Below are 18,685 nucleotides of genomic sequence, written 5' to 3' on the forward strand. Positions count from 1 at the left end.
TCCCGATTCAATTTTGGCCAAAGCAACCCCTGGCATGTTCACATGGCCTCCCTCAGACCCTTGAAATCAGCCCCCAATGAGGTGGGTCTGTTTCCCCAAAGTTGTCTTCCCCAAGGGAGCTCAAGGCCAGGTCGGCTGTAGCACGGAGGAAGCTGTTCCCTGGGAAGCTTCCAGATGGGAATTTCACCCATGAAGAAAGCAATACCATACAACTCGTATTTACTGAGGACTCTTCTATCTTATTAAAGGTTCTGTGAATCTATAGGAAAGATGATGACAAAGAACACAGATATCTTCCTCACCTCCTCTGGACGGCTGATCTCAATTCCTTCTGGGCCTGTGATACCCAAATCTAGCGCCTCCTTTGCACCCTGAATAAGAGCAAAAGAAAGAAAATTGAGAGAATCATAGAGATACAAAAAATACTGAACCCAAGGGACAGTAAAATATGCTCAGCACAGCCCATTCCAATCGGCTTCCTGCTTTTCTCACTTCTGTGATACTCGTCTTATAGAGGGCAGGATTAGTACAGGGATCCCCTGAGCCTCACTTCATAATGATTGAAAATATCTTTTCCTCTTAAAAATACAGTTCAGTCACCAGCCAACAGGCCTGGGACACTAAAGACAAACACTGTTTATTGATCTGCAAATCAGAATTTCCTCACTGGAAATCTAGTTAAATCTCCAGCTTCCACAGATGCCTAGATTAACCTTTACCCCAAGTATCCTACTTAAGACCCAGTAGTACAAAGGGGCTTGTCTCTCTTGGTACCAGTGAGAAGATCTCTATAATACCTCAGGTCCGCTGAGGAGGTACCAGAAAGTGGAATGTTGACCCTTATTTATTCTGTACGTCACATCTCATTAAAAATATTGCTTAGAGGTGCTCCAAATTCCTTTGTGATAATGGGATTTAAGTGTCATATTTGAATGAAGACCTCATCATCCAAGACTTAGAAACCCTTTTGGACTATATGGAGAGATTTGTTTTTTACAGACACTAGAAGAGTTTGGATTTTTGGACAAAGATCTGTCATCTGGGCTGTTAACATCTCACACTTTCTTTTATAATTTGTTTTATCTGAACCCTGTAGGGAGGGTCATGGGTGGTCAGGAATCCCCCAGAGAATTGTCTCTATTGGTGCTCCCCCAACTTCCCCCAACATTCTCTACTGCCTTGCCTCGGCCACGAGCTCCCCATTTTCAGCATGGACCCGGGCGATCGCCCCAATATCCTTGCAAGCGTGCAACACTTGGTACAGTTCGTTGTCCCGAAGCATATACAAGTCCTTGTAGGTCATGAACATCTGGAACGAGTTGACACCCTTCTCCCTCACCAGGGTCTCCATTTCTGCTTTCACCTGGAGAGCAGAATGCAAAGGCAATGCCACGTGAGTACAGAGGGCCAAGAGGCTGACTGGCAGACGCTGGCCCAGCGCGGAGGAGAGGTGGCTCTGTCGCCACGTGACCACCCGCAACCTTGCAGTATCTCACTCTCCTCTCACTCCACAGGCTGCTGTGAGGTCACATGAGCAAATGGATGCGGAAGTGTTTTGAAAATTGTCCAGCGTGACACAAATATAGAAACGAGATGTGGGCATGTTTCTCCTATCACACAAGCTTGTCCTGTGTTTCTGCCTCCAAATCAGCCTTATTGGTAAATGCACTAATGCCTTTTACACCTGTGGTCAGTTCCCTCTGCCCCCATAACAGAAGGGGTGTTACAGAGAAGGCGTACTAATGCTAAAAATCCAGAGACCTGGGGAAAATCTAACTTAGGGACAAAGCCAAACATGAAGCAAAGCTATGTGAATAAGGAGATTCATCCCAACATTATTTATACTAGGAAAAAATGGAAGAAACTTTGGTCCAACAATAGGAAAATAAATTGTGATTCATCTACTTGACAGAACATGAGGTGGCCATGGCATTGATGGTCATGAAGACCGTGCAGCCAGATGGAAAATGCTCACACTTAAGCGAAAGAGTTACTATGTAAAAGGCAGGTATGAAAAAAGACCAGAAGGAAATAAGCTAAAATAACAATAGTGATTGTGTTGGGGTGACTGAATTATGTGCTTCCTTTCTTTTCTATTTTTAAAATCTGTAATTAGAAAAACAAATTTGGTTATTATAAAAAAGAATTAAAAATTCTAGATGCATGAAAATCCCCACAACCTTTGGGGACTTAGGGATAGCTGACTTGGCCTCAATGTTGCTGGAAATCTGAGCAGACCCTCTCTATTCCAGGCCACTGGAGGAGGGAAGGGAGAGAGGCTCAGGGTAGGGGTCGCCCATCCAGGAGGGTGTCCGAAGTGGACAAAACTTCCATCTGAGATAAAGGGTGGCTAACATTCAGTGTGGTCTGCACCTTTTACCCGGTACCAGGAGGGGGATCTTCATGTGTGAGGTTGGGGGGTTCCAAGGCCTTCCATAAGCACCAGTTTGGATATAATGGAAGAGACTGTGTAAGCCCCACGCTCAAGGCTGGTACCTGAGGGCAGAAGTACAGCCAGGCTTTTAGTCACTGTCTCAGAAGGGGGTCAAGCCCTTTACATCAGGATCCACAGCTGGAGAACTTTGTAAACTCTCTTAATGTTTATTTATTTTTAAGATTCCAGGGCACCCACTCAAGTACTGGCACATGGTGATTAATGAGCACTTGATGAAAGAATGAATACCCAGGTTGCTTCCCTGGGGTAATAAGCAGTAAAACTCCAGAAGTGAAGCAAAATCTAAATGCCTGTGTATCTGTATTCAGGAAGAACAAGGAAGAGGGAATCCGGGGAGCAGGGACTGGACTCTGGCCCTGGGGCCTGGGCAATGGGAGGCCAGGAAAGCCAGGGACACAGAGGCTGAACTGAGAAAGGGCCCAGTGGGAGCCACACACCAGGAGCAAACTCAGGGTGCCCAGAGCAGGAGCTGGGGCCAAGCAGGAAAGAAGCACCCCAGTCCATTCTTACCAGGTGGCACTGAGCCAGGACGGGACCCTCCGTTCAGAGACCTCAGTGCTGCCACTCCAAGCACAAAATGATGTGACCCTCAGGGCTGACCCTTACTGAGCTTGCTACTCAGCAGCAACCCCTTAGGGCTTGCTACATAAGTGACACCTTAGGTAGAGCATCAGGACATGCTGAGCGCCTTGTGGTCAGAGCGCTGGGAAACTGGCTCTTTAAATTAGGCAAAACAGGCCTCCCCCCCTTATAGAATCATAAGTATTTTTTCTTTTGGCATTTGGAGGAGTTAGGATGGTGGTGGGAGGGGTGTTCCACACCGCAGGACAGCATCACCCCCCCAGCTGGCTCTCACCAGATGGCCCCTCTGCCAAAAAGAGCACTGGTTCTTCTTTTGGGGTTCCACCCAGTGCTGTTACCTTGGGTGCCCACCAGGGGATCCCCACATGGAGGGCGTAGTCACAGCAGACCTTGGGGTCAGCCAGACCCCGGCACTTCTCGTAGGCATCCACAAGGGAAGTCTCCTTGTCAGGCAGGACATGGCCGATGATCATGGTGGTACCTCCAACTAGTGCTGCCTGAGGGAGATGGGAAAAGCAATCTCGTCACATCTCTACCCACACCCAAGTCGCTGACGTGGGGACACTGGGTCCTCAGGGGGACCTTCAGGACAGCCACAGACTCTCCCACACAAAAGGCTGGGAGGCCCAAGTGCAGCAATTTTGGGAAAATGTAAGGAGCTGTCAACACACGAGCCAGTGTGTAATCTTCATCATTACTGTGGATCCAGCACACAAACCTGCTTCTTCCTCATCTTGGGTTGCAGCTCAGTGCTTGGAAAAAACCACTTAGTGTGTTACCAGTGCCTATATTTCCAAATGAGACGATTCCCCCCAGACAATTTCTGACCAACTTGAATATATAGATGATGTAATCAAATGTCTACCATAATGTAATATAAGTCTGTTTATAATATTATTTTAGTTACACATATATATGTAAACCATAGTAAAATGTTAATTTGACTCTATTGTTTTGTTTTATTCGCTCACATTTCATGAAACAATTCTATTCAAAGTTTTTATAGGCATCTTCACATCAGGGTCTTTGTCTTCAGTTTTTCCAAGAACATTAACTTCATTTCCATCTGTCTTGTTTGAGACAGAGCATTTTAGGTCCCCGTACAACCTATCAGTGAAAAAATGATCCTATCCACAATCTCCACCAGATACCACTTAAAAAGAAATCTTTAAAAGGTCTCGTTTGCAAACACAAACAATGCTCCCAGGAATAATTACTAAATCTGTATTAAAGGTCTGCCCCCACGTACTTTTTTAAAAACCAGTTTGGTCAGGTGACCTCCATGAGCTTCCTAAGCTAGCATTGACCAAAGGCTATTCCAGGCTAATGGGTTGTTCTCCAAAAAAACTTTATTAAAATAAAAATTGAGACAGGCCCCATAATATGTGAAACTTTATGAGGGCTTTAATATAGGTGACTCTCTTTTCTTGATGAATTAAAATTTGGACAAAACCTACTCTTTTATTTGGATCCTAACAGTGACTGGAATCAGCTCCAAGTTCAAGTCCCTGCTATGCCACCTCCCAGTTGGATAACCTCAGCCCGGTTACTTGACCTCTGTGATGCAAGAGGTCAAGTATGTTTTTTCTCTTTTTTTCTTTTTTCTTTAAAAATTTTTCATTTATTTATTTTTTAAATATTCTGCTACAGAGTCTTTACCTGTACCATGGGACCAGCTTCCTTGCTGGAGAGCTGTGAAAGTCAAGACAATCATCACTTTGTAAAGTTTTGTCCTAATGTGTGTTTAATTATTCAGAGTTTAGTTGTTTATCTCTGTCTTTTGTATGGGAGGAAAATAGCACAATGAAACTGTCTTGATGATTTCATGCTTCTCTATTCAGTTAAATCATTGATCACGAATCAGAAATATTGCTGGAGAATGAGGGACTGAAAAAAAAATTAGTTCAGTGGCCAAGCAACAATTACAATGAAAGCTCTTGCAACACTGATTTTCCATGCTGATCCTGGCTGGGCGGGTGAGACTAGTCCCCTTGTCCTGGGAAACCCAGGGGCCTGACTTCTCGCGTAGCTTAAAGCAACCAACAGAGGGTGCTAGTTCTGTGGCTCAAACGTAGGAATTGTGATGTGGGAGATGGAGAGAAGGGGGAAGAGCAGCAGATTGTAGCTTTACTAGCTGGCTTCTATTTCTGATTTTGCTGGATTGTGCCAGAATGATTCACCCTCGTAGCAGGTGGTTGTACTCTATTTTGTCCTCAAATGCATTTCTTGCTTTTATGTGTGGACACGGGGGTGTCTGGTATATTGGGATGTTACACACTAAATTGTCTTACTTCTGTGGTTCTAGATTGTTTTCCTTTGCACTCCCTCATCTGTCTGTAGACTTGCATAGAAAAGAAAAGGGAACATGGCAACAGCACAGTGCAATAAGAGAGCCAAGACCGTTCTTAGCATCTGTGGGCTTCTGAGAGTAGAAAAGGAGGTCTATCTGCTGAATCTCTAGTTAAAAGTTACAGGTCAAGCTAACAAATTGTTACACAGAGTATATTCTGTTCACCTACTCCAACAGATATATGTTCATAATGACTCAGAAGGCCAGGCTTGAGTTCAGAATTCTCAGAATGCTTGCAGTTCTGAGCTACACTCTAGGGGATGTTGGCCTTCAGCCTCTGCGTCTGCCTCTAGCCCATACTCTCCAACTCCGGTTATGTGTCCCGCAGCCCGTGGATCTAAGCTCTGCTCACTCCTGCAAGATGCCGCCCTAGGGCTAGGCGTGCACAGAGTGGTGGTCTGGCCCCCAGAAAGACAGATTCAGGATAATGTAGGCCCTGGCAGTGCTCAGGCCCTTTGTCAGGGGATTCCAGGGCCCCAGAGTGTGGTCCAGGATTGGGACAGTGGGCTCTGGGCAGACGTGGGGGAGTTGCCTGTAGTCCAGAGCCCATGGCAGAGACTCCTCTTGCCTAGGTCCAAGGATAGTGACTGAAAAGCGTTCTGGACGGGGTCAGAAGCATCCGGCAGAGGTCCTGACTTTCCCAATTGCCGGTTGTAATCCTGTGTGCCTGCTCTGCTCTGCACCTCACTGCTGGGGGCCCACAGCAGCTCAGGTGGCAGTGGAGGTCGGAACCTCTGTAAGCTGGGAAGGGGCATATAAACATCTGGAATAATCATTACTGCTGTTACCCTAGGCCTCAAAGCAAAAGTTTAATGGGATCAATAAACACTTTCCCAGCTGCGGGTTCAGGATCCCAGACCAGATGCTGGATGCACTAGTGCTGGTTTCCTCCCAGGCAAGATGCACACAGAGCTGACTTCTAAAATATGCACAGTTCCCACCCACGGGATGAATGCCGACAAGCTCAGTCTTCGCAGGAATGTGATATCACAGATGTAACAGACCTTTTTACTGGCATTCCACACAAAACAGCCTTGTACAAATCAACAGCAGAGCGTGATGCAGTCCTGTTCCGGAGGCTTTCAAAAGGATTATATTTACGATAATCAAAAGGAAAGGTGACTGTGTGACTGCTGAATGTTCATAACTGTCTTTATGCAAGAAAAGTAAGCTGTGAAAGATCTTAAGAATCAATAGAAGTGATGCTCACGGAGGCTAAGTCTTCACATGGAACAAGGGTGATGCTATAACGAGTGAAAAAGACAGAATTCAATAAGCGTACCCAAGATACTTACAAGTATGTTTAAACACACACACAGCCACACAAAGAAAAAAAAATAGAAGGAAATATACCAAAACATTAACAATGACTGTTTTTGGATGATGAGATTCTGAGTAATTTATTTTTTCTAATTTTCTGAAATTTATTTCATAGAATATATTACTTTCATAATATGTGTACATAAAAAAATTAATTTGGAGGAAACTAAAACTACTTAAAATTTAGTTAACCATGTTTATGTATTTAAAATACTTTCTTTGAAAGTTATGTAGGAAGCATTTCAACCATACAGTAAAAGTACAGAACATAATACAACACATACCCATGAACCCACTACTCAAATTTAACAGATGTTAGCTTTTTACTGTATTTACCTTACATGTTTTTTAATTAAAAAAATGAAAGAAAATATTTCCAATACAACGGGAGCCCTCCATCCTATTCCCATCCCTTAACCCTGAGGTTGATATAAATTTCTCCCATCCATGTTTTTATGCTTTTACTATATTTGTCTTGCAAATCTGAAAAATGTACACAAGTGGTATTATACTGTCCATGTCCTTTTGCAACTTGCTTTTTTTATTTGACAGAATTAAGATTCATTTATGGAGACAGACACGACCATGGAACAGCTAACACGCTAGGGCCTACTGGAGCCTGGTGGCTGACTGAACTGTCCATTTATCAACCCAGGCCCTTGTTTTTTTGACATAAACTACTATCCAGCCAAGCATTCCCCACTGTGTATGTGGCATTCATTTCTATTGTGAATGTGAGACTTCACATCTCTCACTGTTAAGTTAATATGGACTTTAGGACCATTTGTTTAACCAACAGACGCAACATCATCACACACATTTGGCAGTATATGAAACATAATTTTACTATTTCAAAGGGTTACCATTATTTTGTTTTTGATATTTGTGACATACCGCTGGGTAAATCTGGGTTTATTTGATGCCCAGTCATGTCACATCCACTTGTTCCCTAAGAAAAACCAGTATTCTTTTTTTTTTAAACATCTTTATTGGCGTATAATTGCTTTACAATGGTATGTTAGTTTCTGCTGTATAATAAAGTGAACCAGCTATATGTATACATATATCCTCATATCCCTTCCCTCTTGCGTCTCCCTCCCACCCTATCTCACCCCTCTAGGGGGACACAAAGCACCGAGCTGATCTCCCTATGCTATGCAGATGCTTCCCACTAGCTATCTATTTTACATTTAAAACCAATATTCTTAATGGTAATCCATTTTATGTCATGGTTTCCAGGCATACGCTTGGCAGGAACTTGTACTGAACTCAACCTAAACCTGTTATTATAAATGTCATCTTTATGCTTCAGAAGTTATCAGACCACTGTGGGCACATGGGGGTCTCCGTATTGACCAGGGACCTGCTCAGCAAGTTGGAAAGAAATTTCAGATAGAATTTATTTGCTGACATCACAGCGTTGGAAAGCACAGTGCATTGGCCCTTCCTGGTTCTGTCAGGACAAAGATCTTTGGAGAGTCATTCTCTACCATCTTCTGTGTTGCTGTGGCTCTAATCACATTTTGCTGAGTTCCCAGTAGCGATGGTTTTTTCTCTACCCCTCCACCCTGCCCCCCAAAGGGAAAGGCTTGGTTCTCTGGCTCCAAGGCCAAGAATCAACAGGTCAAGGCACAAACTTTGTACCCTGTTGTTGAGAAGGCACTTGGGCCAGAGCTTATCTCTGGGGTTTTTCATTAGGGGTGGCGTAGGGACTTCCTGTGAGCATATTTTCACACTAGTGCTCAGAAAATGGGTGTGTTTGGGGGGAGGTGATTGGAATCATAATAGCAGGGTCTGGAGTATCTAGATGTATAGATTATGGGTGACTCAATCTTCACAGAGGGAACAATCCTACACTGAGAATCAAATAACCAGTATTTGGATGTGCTTTGTAAACTAAGTGCAATGCAAATGTTTCGACATTTCTTAATGCAGTTGAGAAAGCATCACTTGTTCAGATGGATCTGCTTCTCTTGGAAATTGCTGAACCACTTCCTTTTCTTTTCACATTGAATGTATCTTCCATCTTTTATTCATACTCGCTCGAAGTAGAAGAGAAAAAAAAAATAACCAGATCAGTGGTTTCTCTCTTGCTCTGAATAACTTCCTTGCCCTTCAGGGATCTTGTTGGCTGCTCCCTGGCCCTCAGGAAAGCCTGAGGTACTTAAGCAGTACCACTCCTTGGGATGTGAGAGACTCCCCAGAGAAGGGCCTGAGCATTTCGTCAAGTGAGATGATGTATGTATGGTACGTAGAACCATGCCTGGCACTCAGTAAACACCTTTCTCATCCTGAAACATACGCCCACCAGCCAACACCAAGTCCATGGTTATGTGGCTTGTGCAGTCCCACAGTGCCCTGTGTTCAGACTGGCTCTGTCCTGGTTTAATCTCTGCTGTCATCCTGAAATTCTTTTTTTTTTTTTTTTTTTTTTTTGCGGTACGCGGGCCTCTCACTGTTGTGGCCTCTCCCCTTGTGGAGCACAGGCTCCGGACGCACAGGCTCAGCGGCCATGGGTCACGGGCCCAGCCGCTCCGCGGCACGTGGGATCTTCCCGGACCGGGGCACGAACCCGTGTCCCCTGCATCGGCAGGCGGACTCTCAACCACTGCGCCACCAGGGAAGCCCCTGAAATTCTTAATAGTATTGAAACAAGGAGTCCATTTTTATCAGCTACATTGACCTGATCTAGGGAGATCACGCTCTTAACAGGCTTACGCTGGCTTCACTGCCAATCATCCAGCTCACACTGGGGGCTCAGGACCCTGACCCTTTCTCCGATAATTCCCTTCAAGGCCGCTTGAATGCTGACCACTGCTCCAACCTCTTTTAGAGTCTCCCCAACACCTTTTATCAAATGCCCCTTTTCTCTGGAAAACAAACAAAACAACACAAACCCTCCCTGCAACCAGCTTTTCTCCAGGACACCAAGTGATACATGATTGTTCCTTGGAACCACCCACCATCCCTCTGGCTACATACAGCTCCCCAAGCCTTTTCTTGACCTGTTGAGCTTATTCTTCAGCTGACTGGTTTTCTCTAAATTGCACATTTATAATTAACTGCACTTCTCAATTTCCTTTTACTTTTCACTCCTACCTTCTGGGTGCCAGCCTCTATTACTTCATCTAGGGCATGGTCCCACTTCTGATCTTGCAATGCTCTTACTGTAAGCATTACCATAGCTAAAACTCACCCTTCATTCTTTGAATTCTCAGCAGAGGAGACAGGCAACATTCAATCTGCAATATACCTTGGGAAAAGGACATTTTCCCACACTTAACCTGCTTGCCATTTTTAAAAAAAAAAAATTTATTTATTTATTTATTTATTTTTGGCTGCGTTGGGTCTTCGTTGCTGCATGTGGGCTTTCTCTAGTTGCGGCGAGCAGGGGCTCCTCTTTGTTGTGGTGTGCAGGCTTCCCATTGTGGTGGCTTCTCTTGTTGCACAGCACGGGCTTTAGGCACGTGGGCTCAGTAGTTGTGGCTCACGGGCTCTAGAGAGCAGGCTCAGTAGTTGTGGCGCTCGGGCTTAGTTGCTCCGCGGCATGTGGGATCTTCCTGGAACAGGGCTCAAACCCATGTCCCCTGCATTGGCAGGTGGATTCTTAACCACTGCACCACCAGGGAAGTCCCCGGCTTGCCATTTTTAAAACACATTAATGCTATATTTAGAGGCAAAGTAGTAGAGTGACAAGAACCAGACTTTAAGGCGGGCAGATCTAGGTTTAAATCCTAGCTCCATCACTTATGGTTATAAGATCTTGGGCAAGTTATTTAATCTCTTTGAGCTTCATTTTCCCCATTTGTAAAATGGAGTAATAATACACCCCTTGTGGGGTTATCATGAGGATTAAATGAGGTAATGCACGTAAAGCACCTGGGACAGCACCTGCACATAGTAGGAGCCCAATAAATACTAGTGATTTATACAACTATTTTTTTTTTTTGCGGTACGCGGGCCTCTCACTGTTGTGGCCTCTCCCGTTGAGGAGCACAGGCTCCGGACGTGCAGGCTCAGCGGCCATGGCTCACGGGCCTAGCCGCTCCGCGGCATGTGGGATCTTCCCAGACCGGGGCACGAACCCGTGTCCCCTGCATTGGCAGGCGGACTCTCAACCACTGTGCCACCAGGGAAGCCCTATACTACTATTACAGCTATTATAGTTAGTAAACAATAAGCATAATTTGTAGGTAGCATGAATGTGCACACCGTGTATGTGTATCAGATGCTCCAGAAGAAGTGAGAGATATAAGTACCTTAAGGTGCTTAGAGTCCAGTTAGCAAACAGGACAAGAAAAAAGTTCATTTCGAATAGAAATGACTTCAAAATAATGAGAGTACAAAGCAGCACAAGATAACATTCCTCAGTGGTGACGGCAACATCAAGTTCAACAGACCAGAGGAGGGGAAGGACACAGTAGGATGGGCAGGCTGAGAGCTGGAAGGGGACAGGATGAGACACTCTGGGGTAGGAAATGATGTGGGCAGAGCCGGGGACACAGCCAGAGGACAGAGAATAGATCTGTTTGGTCTTGGCTGAGGCAAACTGTGTGGACCTTGATGAACTTGGATTCCATCAATCAGCAAAGTTTAGCAACTTGTGTGTGTGGAGGTGGTGGTGATGACGGGGCTTCGGGAGTGTGGGGTTTAGGAGCACATTTACAGAGAGGACTCTGGTCACCCCCATCCCTGGACGTGTCTGTAGTCACAGCAGGCTTCTGGGCGGAGCAAGAACATGAAAATCAGACTCCAGAACATGGCCCTGACTGCTCAGTGCAAACTCGACTGCAGTCCTGAGATGATGGACCTCAACCTGGGGACTGGGATGAATGACATATGTGAAACCTGTTTCGGGGAAGAAGTAGCAGCCAGGTTTGATGACAGAAGAGGAGAGGATGTAAATAACAGGAGAGGTTTTATGCCTGTGTGGCTGAGAAAATAGTATCAGGAGAGGAACAACCAAATTTAGGAGGGAAGGGAGTCTTTAGAAATCTTAATGCAGAGCTGATGGAGGGACAATGGAGCAGATGAAAATTGCTAATTATAACCAACATCCATTGAGCACATAGTCTGTGGCTATTTAATTCTCACAACAGTCCTGTGAAATATGTATTATTGGGCTTCCCTGGTGGCGCAGTGGTTGAGAGTCTGCTTGCCAATGCGGGGGACGCGGGTTCGAGCCCTGGTCTGGGAGGATCCCACATGCCGTGGAGCAGTTGGGCCCGTGAGCCACAATTACTGAGCCTGCGCATCTGGAGCCTGTGCTCCGCAACAAGAGAGGCCGCGATAGTGAGAGGCCCGCGCACCGCGATGAAGAGTGGCCCCCTCTTGCCACAACTAGAGAAAGCCCTCGCACAGAAACGAAGACCCAACACAGCCACAAATAAATAAATAAATAAATTTAAATCATATGGGCTTCTAAGAAGACCTCTGCTTAAAAAAAAAAAAAAAGAAAAGAAAAGAAATATGTATTATTATCCCCATTATTCAGATGAGGAAACTGAGGATTGATATTCATATCTATTAGGCTGGGAAGGACATCTCTTCCCATCCATTTAGGAGGGGGGTGGATAGAGGAGGAGATGAGCTGAGGTGACATGGAGGAGAGCTGAGGGTGCCCAGGCCCTTGGTCCCAGACTTCTTAGCAAAACAGAAGAAAGGTTTTGGGAAAATTAGGAGTGTCAGTCTGAGCCAAGACGAGGTTTAAGAAAACTGTATGGGGGCTTTCCTGGTGGCGCAGTGGTTGAGAGTCCGCCTGCCGATGCAGGGGACGCGGGTTCATGTCCCGGTCTGGGAAGATCCCACATGCCGCGGAGCGGCTGGGCCCGTGAGCCATGGCCACTGGGCCTGTGTGTCCGGAGCCTGTGCTCTGCAACGGGAGAGGCCCCAACAGTGAGAGGCCCCCATACCGCAAAAAAAAAAAAAAAAGAAAAAGAAAACTGTATGGGAAATGCACTACAGAATCAACGAGGGAGGGCTGAAGTAAACTTGCCATATTATAAGGGGTCAGTTCCATGAAGCCAGGAGCTGGGACAGAGAAAGCAGGCTGGGATTGCTGAGGGAGTGGGGAGTCCAGGTACGGACTGACAAAGGCATCCAGATGGAGGTCCAGCACAGCCAAAAATGGGGAGGGGTCCCACAGCAGAGTTTGTCTGGGGCTTAGAGTGACATCTGAATTTTTATGTTTGTTAGAAATACAGTTGGATTCTCCGATGGTACGTGAAGGCAGGGTGCTCTGGTGGGAGAGGCCTGAACTCTGGAGCCTGGCACACCTGGGTCCGAGGTCTGGCTTTATCGCTGAGGAGTCCTGTGGTCTTGAGCAAGTAAGCTCTGTCTTGGGAGGATGGGGGTGCCATTCCTGGAAGGGGGGGTCCCCGGGAGAGGAGTAGGGTTGTGGTGGATGTGTTGGGTTTGGGGCAGGTGCATGGAGGTGTCTAGGCTGTAGCTGTAAGCCTGGGAGTCATCAGTAACAGATCACCTGGGGAGAGAAGGTGGGGAGGGGGAGAAGGCAATCTGGGATAGGATCCTGAGAAGCAACCACAGAGGAGAGGAGTAAGACGAAGACAAGACCATGGAAGGAGGCTGGGAAGGAGAGCCAAGAGGCAGGAGGAAGAGCAGGCTGGCATGGGGTTATGGAAGCCAAGAAAACCCTGTCACCAACGCAAGAATCTCCCTGGCTCACTGACTTCAAGAAGAGGTGAGCTGTCCTAGAAGTTAAGATGCCTTTGAGGAAAACCTAAGCTCCCTTCCCAGACGTGAGCATACCAGGGTAGCCTTCCGGTCTCAGGGACAGTGAACACATCTGCTTGGGAAGCCCTGATTTAAGCCTGCCTGGCTCCTGCTCAACAGGTAGACCCTGGGCACACAGGACACAACCAGCTGCAAGCGCTGCTGAGAGAGAGAAAGGTAGGGATTCAGTGTGAAATCCCCATCTGCCCTCCTCCCTTCAGCGCCATCAATAAAGAACAGGGCTGACTGCTATGCTGTGAGGAGCAGCTGGGTCAGGCGCAGGTCAGACCAGGCTGTGCAAGGGCTCTTGCTCCCCCTTCCCTTCTGTTGCAAATTCCTGAAGACAAAGAGGTGCTGGCTGTCTCCAGGGCTGCTTGTGCAGTGACCTTGTGGCAGGAAAGCTAATTTCAAAGGACCCCGCAGGGAAAGATGGCTCCTCGGCTCTGGATTCTCAACCCTGGAGGGGCCCAGGGCAGCAGGGGAGTAACCCCCACTATAGAAACTTTGGGGTGAAACTAGACCCAGAGAAAATCTCCTGAAGGGATGCAGACCGACACAGGGACCTGGTCCCCACGAGGTGCTCCAGGAGAGGGTCACCTGCACAGCAAAGTGCTGCCCTCACCTAATCTTCATGACCACTGTGTTGGACAGATGTTTTCACCATCTCAGTTTCTGAGACATAAGCCAAGACTGGGATCCAGGTATTTTTATTCCAAATCTCATACTCTTCCATAACCCTGAGAATACATTTGACACCAACAAATAGTAACTAAGCACAGAGCTTCATAGCCTGGGGCAATCCTAACTGCAGATTCAGGGTCTCCCACCTGGTATACTTAAAATAGACAACAGATAAGGAAGTATATACATCAGCCCTAACATTTTCTCATTTTAGAACTAGGAATACACGAATACCAAATGGTGGGAGAAATATAAAAAGCATGCATGGTTTTTATCATGGGACAATGCACATTTCTGTGGTTAAGACATTTCCTTTAAATCTGGGAATAAATTGTGTTAATTTCCAGACCCAACAGACTAGCATGTCCCAGGGACACAGAAGCTAGCAAAAAGTGACACCACTCCCGTGGAAGCCATTGGACCACTGTGGCAGTTAGCACCTAGGCTGAACTCACGTTCAGGAGAGAAATTAACATTTACTGACAGCCTGCTTTGTGCAATGTTCTTAATATTGTTAATACTTATTATCTTATTTGATCCTCAGAATGACTCTGTAACTTAAAGCAAGGACTCAAACAGATATCTGTATACCCGTGTGCATAGCAGCATTACTCATAATAGCCAAAATGTGGAAGCAACCAAGTGTCTATCGACAGATGAACGAATAAACATAATGTGGTACATACATAAAATGGATGTTATCCAACCTTAAAAAAGGAAAGAAATTATGACACATGCTCCAACATGGTTGAAACTTGAGGACATTATGCTCAGTGAAATAAGCCAGTCACAGATGGACAAAAAAAAAATGTATGATTCCACTTCTATGAGGTATCTAGAATAGCCAACTTCATAGAGATGGAAAGTGTAATGGTGGTTGCCAGGGGCTGGGAGGAGTGGAGGATGGGAAAGTTAGTATTTACGGAGTACAGAATTTCAGCTGGGGAAGATGAGAAAGTTCTGGAAATGGATTATTGTGGTGACAATATTGTGAATGTACTTAATGTCACTGTACTGTACAGTTAAAAATGATTAAAATGATAAATTTTATGTTATATATATTTTATCACAATAGAAAAATTAAAAATATATGATTCTATAGGGTGGAGGTTATTCCTCTCGTCTTACAGATAAGAAAAATAGGTCTCAGAGGAAATCATGCAGCCAGACTGAATGAGGGTCTATCTGCCGCTAGCACCTTAGGTTTCCTTTACATTATGCCGCCCCTTCTAGAGCTCAGGATAGCCCTGGTCTGACTGTGGGGCTCCCTGGCTCCAAGATTCCTCTGTCAAAGGATGGAGAAAAGCCCAAGCGAAATTGGACCTAACTGCAGTTTAGAAACAGAGGGGTAGGTGTGGCTTGGGCTTGAATTACAGAGCTAAACCCGAGAATTGTGCCAACATCTAAAATTATGAAATGAGGATCTCCAGGCGTCTTTCTAATCCAGAATGATTATCTTCACTGCCAAGCATCCAATTTAAATCATTGTGTTTAATACAAAGCCACAGAACAGAGCAGGCTGTCTCCCGACATGCAGTTACCATGGAGACTGGAGATGATCCTCAGAGGGAGTTATGTGGCGGAGAGAACGTGGCTGCCAGCTTCTGAGAAGCCAGGGGGCCAGGGGAAACCGTTCTAAAATAGAGCCCGGAGACGCCCTCTGTCATCTTCCTCCTTAGCAAAGCCCCTTCTAATCCCAAAGCGGGAAAGTTTACAGGCAAGCAGGTCATGACCATCTTTATTAAAAGTCCAGGCTGCCCAAAGAGGCCACACAAGAGGGGTTTGTCAACAATCCAGAAATAAGCCACATGTAACCCCATCTGCTCTCCTTCCCTCATCTACTCCAGTGCCGGCGAGTCTTCATTTTCGTCCCAAAGCTCAGCGATAATAGTGCCATCAAGCTGCCGAGGAAGGCTGTCCTGAGGCCGTGCTGGGCGCTGATGCTGGGGAATGCGGGCTGGCGTCTGCTCTGGGAGGCAGGGAGGCCTATGCCTGTACTTACTAGCTTGGAAAGGCATTTCACTCCCTGAGACTCAGCTTCTCCACCTGCAAAGGAAGGAAAATAAGGCCTGCCTGAGGGAGGCTTTAAAGATCACGATACGTGTATGAGGGATACAGAAATGCTGGGCCTGACGGCAGTGCAGCCCTCCTGGAGGGGACAGCGGCTGGAAGCTTAGCTGCAGGTCCTACGCAGAGCCATGCACTGCCAGATGCCACCTGGGGGTCGGGGAACTCAGAGCCCGTGAGAGGCTCCACACGCTCCAGGCTGAACACTGTATTTTCCACACAGCAGGAAAAGTAGACTCTTTGATGGGCCACTATGTCTGGGGCTTAGAGATTCAGAACAAGTGTGCTCGCCCGAATATAAGTCCTAGTTATCTTAAGCCTGGCAAAGTGAGAGTCAGGGCACCTAACTGGGAAAGAGCTACAGCCCAGGCCTGGTGGTAACAAAGGGTACCAAACAGAATGGAAACCTGACAGAGGGAAGGGGAGAGGGTGGCAACAGCTCAGTGGTTAGAATTTCAGTTCATGTAAGATTTTTTTTTTTTTTTTTTTTTTTACGGTACACGGACCTCTCACCGTTGTGGCCTCTCCCGTTGCGGAGCACAGGCTCCGGACACGCAGGCTCAGCGGCCATGGCTCACGGGCCCAGCCGCTCCGCGGCATGTGGGATCCTCCCAGACCGGGGCACGAGCCCGTGTCCCCTGCATCGGCAGGCGGACTCTCAACCACTGCGCCACCAGGGAAGCCCAGTTCATGTAAGTTTTATCCTAACCTAGTCCGCTCAGAACTCCCGGCGCACTTCTGTTCCCCACTGGCTCTAACTGTAAGACAAAGAGGGAGCAAGAGGAAGCAGAATGAACTCTTCCCTATGACGTCATCACAATTTATTATACATAAAGATATGGATCATGTGAAGAAAATATATTGAGATCAATATGTAGCCAAGTATCATGGAACATCCTCATGGACCTCATCTGAACCCCCAGCACCCAGTTAAGTTCCTTTTAACACACACACATCACAGATTTGTTTCTCTCCAAATAACTTTAGAAAATTCTAAAGAAAATTCTTAACTTTTGGCTAACAGAAAGGGACCATGCTAAGGGCTGAGAATGTTTATCAAGTGCTTGGTTAATGCACTCAGTTTACTGTTCTCTTAAGTTTTTGGTTTACAGCCTGCACTAAAAAAGTTTGCTTCCAAGGAGATAGAATGGCCAAAACAACTTTGAAAAAGAAGGACAAAGTTGGAAGACTTACACCACCGGCTTTCAGGACTTACTGTAAAGCTATCATAATCAAGACATTGTGGTATAGGTGTAAAGATAGATACATAGATCAAAAGAACAGAAAAGAGAGTGCAAAAATAGACCCACACATATATGGTCGACTGATTTTTGACAAGGGATGATCTTTTCAACAAATGGTGCTAGAACAATTGGATAGCCATATGTAAAAAAAACTGAACCTCAACCCTTACTGGATACCATATATAAAAACTAACTTAAAATGAATCATAGACCTAAATGTAAGAGCTAAGATTATAAAACTTCTAAAAGAAAACATAGGAGAAAATCTTAGTGACCTTGGATTTCACAAAAATTTCTCAATTACAGCATGAAAAACAAACTATGAAAGAAAAAGAATTAATAAATTGAACTTCAAAATGAAAAACTTTTGCTCTTCCAATGACATTGTTAAGAAAATGAAGAGGTAAGTCATAGCCTGGGAGAAAATATTTGCAAAACACGGACCCAAAAAACAACTTGTAGCTAGAACATATAAATAACTCTGACAACCCAATAAAAAGAAGACAAACAGTGCTCACTTTGGCAACACTGAATTTGGAACAATATGGAGAAGATTAGCATGGTCCCTGCACAAGGATGACACACAGATTCCTGAAGCATTCCGTATTTTTCAGTTGTAAGGTAAATAAGTACTAGGGATGTAATGTATGACATGATAAATATAATTAACACTGCTGGATGTTATAGGTGAAAGTCATTAAGAGAGTAAATCCTAAGAGTTCTCATCACAAGGAAAAAATTTTTTTCTTTTTCTTAAAAAATTTTTATTTATTTATTTTGGCTGCACCGGGTCTTAGTTGTGGCACACAGGACCTTCATTGCGGCATGCGGGCTTCTTAGTTGTGGCATGCATGTGGGATCTAGTTCCCTGATCAGGGATCGAACCTGGGCCCCCTGCATTGGGAACGTGGAGTCTTACCCACTGGACCACCAGGGAAGTCCCTCTTTTTCTTTTATTTTGTATTTATATGGGATGATGGATGGTCACTAAACTTATTGTGGCAATCTTTTCATGAAGTATATAAGTCAAATCATTATGCTGTACATCTTAAACTTATACAGTGCTGTATATCAACTATATTTCCATAAAACTAGAAAGGAAAAAATAAAGATTTACCTATTCTTTACATTTCATAAAAAAAAAAAAAAAAAAAAAACAAGACCAATGACTCAAAACATAGGGAAAAGATGTGAACTCTTCACCAAAGATATACAGAGGGCAAATAAGCACATGTAGAGACATTCAACACTAGG

The 18,685-nt window shown here is 45.3% G+C and overlaps 1 protein-coding gene across 1 annotated transcript in view; it reads right to left on the reverse strand.

Moving 5' to 3' along the window:
- DPYSL5 (dihydropyrimidinase like 5) overlaps nucleotides 1-18,685 on the reverse strand; it is a gene marked incomplete at both ends in the record, with an annotated part of 53,729 nt that overhangs the window by 24,797 nt on the left and 10,247 nt on the right. Inside the window, 3 exons of the mRNA XM_081254138.1 lie at nucleotides 303-371; nucleotides 1,184-1,363; nucleotides 3,376-3,534. Of these exons, the coding sequence (XP_081110264.1) occupies nucleotides 303-371; nucleotides 1,184-1,363; nucleotides 3,376-3,534 (408 nt within the window). The remainder of the gene's footprint in view (nucleotides 1-302; nucleotides 372-1,183; nucleotides 1,364-3,375; nucleotides 3,535-18,685) is intronic.

The sequence above is a fragment of the Mesoplodon bidens genome (assembly GCF_964165515.1).
Source record: "Mesoplodon bidens genome assembly, chromosome: 14".
NCBI lineage: Eukaryota > Metazoa > Chordata > Mammalia > Artiodactyla > Ziphiidae > Mesoplodon > Mesoplodon bidens.